The sequence below is a fragment of the Pseudomyrmex gracilis genome, unplaced genomic scaffold (genome assembly GCF_002006095.1).
Source record: "Pseudomyrmex gracilis isolate BER0280 unplaced genomic scaffold, ASM200609v1 scaffold_13, whole genome shotgun sequence".
Classification (NCBI taxonomy): Eukaryota; Metazoa; Arthropoda; class Insecta; order Hymenoptera; family Formicidae; genus Pseudomyrmex; species Pseudomyrmex gracilis.
Genome location: NW_018020597.1, coordinates 1,409,588 through 1,417,036, shown reverse-complemented (window position 1 = coordinate 1,417,036; position 7,449 = coordinate 1,409,588). Strand labels below are relative to the sequence as shown.

Here is a 7,449-nt window from a genome sequence, read left to right as displayed (position 1 = left end):
CTCGCGTAAAAGCGTCGAAGCAATTATGCGAGATCACGAATTGCGGGCGAGAACCTTTCGACGATCGAAACAAATATCAGCGGGTCGGTTTTGCACCTTCGTGGAATCGGCGGCTGCTTCGCAGAAGTTCCCCCGGCTACGTTCTCCGCGGATGGGAAATTGTACGGGTCGCGATTGGCGCGACGGCAGCGGCGGCGGCGGCGGCGGTCTCCGTTCGTTTCTGTGCAGTAATGCACTTTCTAATATACCGCAAGCACTTTCTACGCGGCAAGAAATGATTGGGGAGTTTGCTTATAGTAGGTAGTGGGTCCGCTGTCGCGCAAGATTTACGCGACGGACTTTACGAGAGCTCTCGGAGCGAAGCGGCGCGGCGACGCGGAGAGAACGCGTGGCTGACCGAGAGACGATGACAAATGCTCGCGTGGAAATTGCGCGATTTCGCAATACGACGGACTCGAGGAACGTGCGGCATCGGGGGTTAGAGAAGGTCGTGTGAACTGGATTACCAGACTATTCTACATCTTGATTAATTAAGCGAAATGATTGATTACGATTGATAGCGCGCGCGATATGGTGGTCGCGATTCCGCGCGGAGATATAATTCAATGGAGATACAATTAAATTTCCCATTAAACACACATTACAGAGACAATACAAACACATAACATACATATATATATTATTCCCCATTATGCAATTATTAAAATAAATATTTGCAAATTTACACATTTGTTATTTACGATATGGAATTTATAATTTCACAATATGTGTATATAAATATTTATATATGTATAGGAGCTCTTATTTATTCTTGTTAAATATTTATTGTTTACACCTTTTACAAGAAATATATCTATAAGCGAAAAATCTATCTAAATAATATTTATACATGTTGTAACAATTTTTGAATAACTTGTGCGACGAAGAGGAAGCGCGGCGCGACCACCGCGTCATAATGTGTAATATTTATATATCAAGTAAAAGAGAGAAACTAGAGAAGAATATTTTGCATGATCTAAAATTAAATTGCGCGATACAAACAATATGCGCGATAATCACTTTATATTTTACGAAAATATCAGAGAGACGTCTTTCCGTTCCACTTCTTGCGGATCTAAAATGAAAGTCGAAACTTGATGCTTAGCCGCGAAGTAGGTGAGACGTACGAGGAGGGCAAATGTCGCGTGTATATACATCGAAAGAGGATTCTTTCCTATAGGGAGGAGGCGGCGACGGCGGCGGCGCATCTTTCCTGAGAGCCATTAGTGTGTTCTATACAACGTTAACCTTTCGCGGAAAGATCGCAGCCAGGAGGCACGCGCACCTCTACCTTCGCCGTCGCACCTTTTGTGTTCCGCGCGCCAAGAATCCTCATCGCGACCTAATCTTTAAGTGAAAATACCGCGAGAGAGCGTTTGAATTAATATCGAGATACTGTCAGAGAGAGAAAGAGAGAGAACGCAAAAAAAACAATTATTTACACAACTGTCGTTCATAAGTTTTTGTCCGTTGAAACAAACACAAGAGGAAAAGTTTCCGGCGTGTTTTCTTCTTCTCGATCGATGTCACGCGCATTTTTCGGTCGAGAAAAATGAGTTGCTCAAGAAAACATCGACGAAGTGCGCACACGCAGTGATGAGAAACGAACTTATTATATCGACAATGTATTTTCGAAGGAAGACCTCACGGAGAGAAACGCGTTGCGACTCCCTTTCGCGTTCACTAAATCATTGCGACAAGGATAATAACCAAGTCGCGCGATAAAGGAGAAGGGAAAAGGCGCATTTGCGGCGAACTACCGCGTTACGCTGTAAATCATTCGGCTTAATGAAATCGTGTGTGCATTGCTAATGGCGGCGTGTCGGGTAATTAGATTCTCATGTTCGTTAGCAATCCGGATTAATTCGTCCGGTCGCGGCGGCGACAAAAATCCTCTCCCCCCCCCCCCCCCCCCCCCCCCCCGACCGCTCCGCCAATCCTCTTTTGCAACAGCTGGCGAACACGTCTCGGGACGCGCTCTCGCGAAAGAGCGGCAATCTTCTTCTACTTTAATGCGAGCGTTTTGCGCGTCACCGTTTCCGGCTGAGCGTATTTCTCGCATCTGTCCGAGCGAGCGCGGGTGTATTTGCTGCTTTTCTGAGAATAAATAAAATACGGAAGTTGGGCGCGAGCGTCAGGTGCGCGCGAGCGCGCTCATTTTCACCGAGCGTCGTTAAGTCGTCGAAGACGACGACGTAAACTTCGCGCGCCAACGACAAACATCTTTGAAATTTTCTCGGCAAATTCATAGGCGATAATTCTCACTAAAAAAAAAAAAGAAAAAAAACAAAGAAAAAACTTTGACTGAAAGTTATTTGATTTTCTTGCAAACTCTCGTTTATTCTTTTTTTAAATGCGTTTATAGAAGAAATCGTCGGGCGGTTGTTCGACGATCAATTTTCCTTCCATCTTTTTATCACCTACTTTTACCGACACGCGAGGGAAATCTCTCAGAACTTTGTTCGTACACGCCACGCGGAAAACGACGCGGCTTTCTTACCGTGGAAACACATGCCGTCGTGATTCGTTTTATTATGTTTATGGCCGATTGCCTTTCTCGGTTGAGAGAAAAACTATGTTTCCAAGTTCGCAATTGTGACAAATGTGCATGTATAGTTATTATTATTACAAGACGAGTACCTACTTAAAAACTATAACTTAAAAAAGAATAAGGCTTGAATATTTTTTTATAAAGCGAATATGCTAACTTTCTTATATTAAAGTGATAAAATGTGTACTTCGTTTATTTTCAGGTTTATGCGAGGCGGAATCGGGGCAGAATATCATCCTCGATATCGAGGAAAGTAGAGGAGATGGTGAGTGTCTTATAATGTGTGAGAATTCATATCAAAATAAAATCTCGTAGAGAGAAACTAACTATTTCTACTTAATTATTTTAAATTACACGTTTAAATAAATTAAAAAAATATATTTTGCACAAACACCTCAGCACATTGGCTCACATTGGCCGAATAAATCTTCGTTAATTGTTTTAATTACCATCAAGATTCACAATTAACACCAACAAACAAAAACGAAAAGAAAAAACATTCTATTTTTTTCGTCATTTGTTGTATCTTCATTTTTCTTAATTATTTTGTTTTATTTTACGATCGTCTTACATACACATATGAGAGGAGTCGGAAATAACGCATGAAAATCAAACTCAAAATATAGAGAGGAGGAATGGAAAACATAACACGTGACTAAAGTAAAGTCACGTGACAGGGAGATGATGAAAAACATCACGTAACTAAAGTCACGTGACTTTTCTGTAGTCGCGTTTGCCACGCCACGTGGAACATTTGTCGGAGCGATCGGTACTGTCAGAGGTGTTGCCGGCGCGAAACCACCACGCGAAGCACTACCGTCTATTGTGCCTCTTGATGATTCTCTCTTTCCTTCTTTAACTCACACTTCACGTCTTTGTTTCTTTTTTCTTCTTTCAACGCGCTCGTACATGTATGCCATCTGTTGGCAAGCATACGAACCTGCACACATTTTGGTCGCATGACGGCGATAACAATGACGTTTCTAAAAACGTGAATTTCTCACTTCGAAACTTTATCGTCACCTATCTCCAAATCAGAAGCACAAACAAACAAAAAACGCAAGAATACTTTTTTGTAATGTTTTGTTCTGAAGCGATTGAGACTAAAACGAAATTGATCGGTTCAGTCGTTCCTGAGATATTGCCCCATGAAATCTTCTCACTTCGCATGAATTTCGCGTATAAGAGGCTCGCGCAACAAAGTCGCGTTCGAACGTCGCGCGAGGCACTAACGTGTCTCTTGACATACGTGTAATATCATTCGGTCTTTTTGTACAACAGCTCGCGTTCTCCTGGTATGTGATAACCACACACACGTCACATAGTGAGAAAACGTATCGTTGTGCTCGTTTCCACATAATTGAGCAACGTATGTTATTCCCATCTCGAGATCGTTATTTTCTTTCGCGTCGCGCGAATCGCGCTCGGTTATGCCGAGTATCATTCGATTCCAGGTTCGCGCCATCCGGCGCACCTGGCTGTATCGATCGCGCGCCCTGATAAAGGCCTCGCGCTGCCGTTCGCGAATGGACTGTTCCGCGTTTAGTCAGCGGATTCGATTTCGAGGACGTGTGTGTCGCGTGTCACACCGCAAACGACGTTGGCGTCGTTTCATTACGCGGAAGTTGACGCGTTTTATATGTTATACCGGTCGCCGTCGTAGTCCAATCCGTGGGAGCTGACCGACGGCTCATCGAAATCGAGTCCCGGTCACGCCGCGTCACGACTACTCTCCTCGGGTTTTATCCTCGAGGAGGATCGTCTTCTTCGCAACGTACCAACAAAGATCTGAGTATCTATCTCTTATTCGTTCTCTTCTCGCCGCGCATGCATAATGCACAAACACGTCTTTGTTGGCGGGCGAACTCTCGGAGGTGATTCTATTCTGACGGAAAAACGACAACCTCGTCGCCGCATCCCGAACGAATGATAACAAATTCATTTCGCCGCGCTCTCAAAAATTCATTTCTCACAATGAATAACAATCTCTTTTGAGAATGAATAAACAACGAATTAAATAAAATCAATTTTAATGAACTTGTACAACTTACTCTCGCGATAGAGAGCTAAATGTTCGCCGCTATTTTCAGCAACGGGTTTATTTTTTACATAAACAATAAAATATCAAATAAATATCGAATTAAATTAGAAATGTAATTTTAGTGGGAAATTTGCAATCAATAAGCGCGTTTTACGTAACGTTAACGTTCGTTTTATATGGGAACGAGACACACTCACACACGTGGTATGAGAGAAAACTCGCTCGCGTTCATTTGAAGAAACGTAATTACAACGATTGAGATTGATTGACAAAAATCGGTTGAAAGGCGATATTAGAGAGAAGTAGAACAGAGTCAGTACGTTGCAATTAAACTTTCACTAATGAGATATTGCCCGAGATCGACATTACGGTCCAAGATGGCATTCATTACTACACGAGACTCGCGAGAAGACGTGTATTGATCTTTGCACTAGGAAGTCCGTATCAACACAAAGTAATAAATCATTTCTCTCTCAAAACTGCTATTCATGCGCGTTTCATAAATGTCTCGCTAATAACTTTTTGTCTTTATCCCATCGAAACAAAAAGGGTCATTAACAGCTATTTAATTCTTGTTAAGATTACGAATTCTCTTTTAATAACTTGGCAATTTTTCACCGTTGCGTTCGCGCGCGCGCGCGCACACACACACACACACACACACACACACACACACACACACACACACTTCAACGTTGTTTTTCGCCCGATGAGATAAACAATTCAACAACTGAGAACACAGTTTGCACACAAACTTTTCCTATTTGCATTGAAAATTCTTTTCTCACGCGTCTCAGACGTTGAATAAACGCGCGCGTGACGTTTTTTGCCACTTTCAGCGATCGATCAGAAGACCGTGCCGGAAGAGCTCCCGGTCTCCGGCAATCCGTACAACGAAACCATGCTGGAGCTGATATTTCAGGGAAAGCCGCTCTTCAAACTGAACGGCAAGAAATTGCAGCTTCTCGAACCGTTGGACAGAGACGACGCTAATCTCTCGCACAGAGTTTTTCAGGTAAGAAAAATACGCTCGTGATATTCCGCGCGCAAGAAATACAATGAATTTAATGTGAAAATGAGTTCTTCTTCTATATAAACGAATAGATATTCGCGGAGATATTACGAGATCACGAGATTACGTGTAAAATTTGTTCCGCGCGTACGATTTAGTGGGAGGTAATACTGGTAGCGAGTACATGTTTATTTTCTAAGACACACTCCCCGAGAAGATTAAGATCACTCGGAGCGACTATGACTTAATGCGTTTCTCCGCACTCTTGTACTATTTCTCGCGCGCTGCTTCGAGAAAGAGTAATCTGTGGGCGCGCGCGTCGTAACGCGCCGCAAAACGACGGCGTTTATCACGGCGCTAATCCCGCACAGATATATATGTGTATATACGTTTCTTCCTCGTGCGCGAGATTGCTTTCAAATTTGCATATAAGAAATTGAAGGAGTTTTATCGCTCGGATAATAACTTACACGACGTGACTGCGCCGCTATCAATTTCTCACGCGCGCGGTGCGTTTCTTCGTCTTACGCGTGTATATATGCATATACACGTTACCAGTACACGGGGGGAAAGTTTACGCGCCGTCACCGAGCGAACTACATGAAATATCATTTAATCGCTTTTCATGTACGATGAAGTCACCGAAGGGGACCACGAAATTGCCAAGTTGAAAATCACCACCCGCGGGAATCGGAACATAATCAATAATACGGGCACGTGCTAGTCGCGCGGAGAGAAACTCAGAGCGCGCGCGCGCGCGGACAATTTTAATCCTCCGCTATTTTTATATATTTTTCTTAACCTACTGGTTCAACGTGCGTGCGTGATAAAAATTACTATGTAAATTTTTTAATAACAAAATAATATTCTCTTTGATGCATTTGCGAACGTAAATTTATCTTATGACACTACGGCGTGAGGAATGTGAAAGGTTTAGACCCCCGCGCGCGTGTCGCATCGAACAAACACACACACGCACATACACACACACTTCACGAGCTCGTGCAGATCGAGCGAGCGCGATAAGATCTAATAAGATCGAGAAATGCAGATCGAGCTGGATGAAGTGTAGTCAATCGGAGTCAGGAATGCGAGAAGTCAGTCAGTGAGTTTCGCTCAGTTTGTGGAAACTTCGCGGAGAATCGCGGTAAATTAATCCGATATGACCGAGGCTAATTAATTATCGCTTCGCTGCGAGTCGAAGATCTCCCGTTGCACAATCAACGGAATATTATCGCTGTTATAAACGCGAAGGTTTCAGTGGATTACAATGTGTACTTTGTGTGTGCAGATTTCGCGATTAAATTACAATTACGTTCGATAATATAACGGAAAAATATTTTTCAAGCAATTTGCGGATTTGATGAAACATTTTATTACAATAATTATCGTATTTATATTTATCTTATCAAAGAGCGATATTGCGGTTTAGTGTATATTTAAAACTTTTGTAAAATATGTAACAGTGTATTAATACATAACTATAAATAATGTTAGAGATAAAATAAATTAGTTAATATAATACGATATATGTGAAAGAAAGATTTAACGCACTGTTCAAAGATCCAAGTTTTGATAAGTGTTTGAGAGATACAAGTATTCTTGCTAAAGATATTTCCTCGATCCGATCTCGACGACGGCTGAAAACTCTCTACTATATCTAAGTGTAAAAACAACACGTGATTTAAGTCACGTGACAGGGAAAAGGGTAAAAAAGAGAATAATATATATATTATATGTAATATTCTATATCTATATATAATACACACACATACGCATATATGTATATATATATATATATATATA

At 42.0% G+C, this 7,449-nt stretch overlaps 1 protein-coding gene across 1 annotated transcript in view; it reads left to right on the top strand.

The window, feature by feature from the left end:
- Positions 1 to 2,798: 2,798 nt before the first annotated feature.
- Positions 2,799 to 7,449, top strand: part of LOC109863843 (cadherin-99C) — a 30,507-nt gene continuing 25,856 nt past the window's right edge. Inside the window, exons 1-2 of the mRNA XM_020444463.1 lie at positions 2,799 to 2,855; positions 5,471 to 5,646. Coding sequence (XP_020300052.1) covers positions 5,533 to 5,646 — 114 coding nt within the window. The 5' untranslated portion in view covers positions 2,799 to 2,855; positions 5,471 to 5,532. The remainder of the gene's footprint in view (positions 2,856 to 5,470; positions 5,647 to 7,449) is intronic.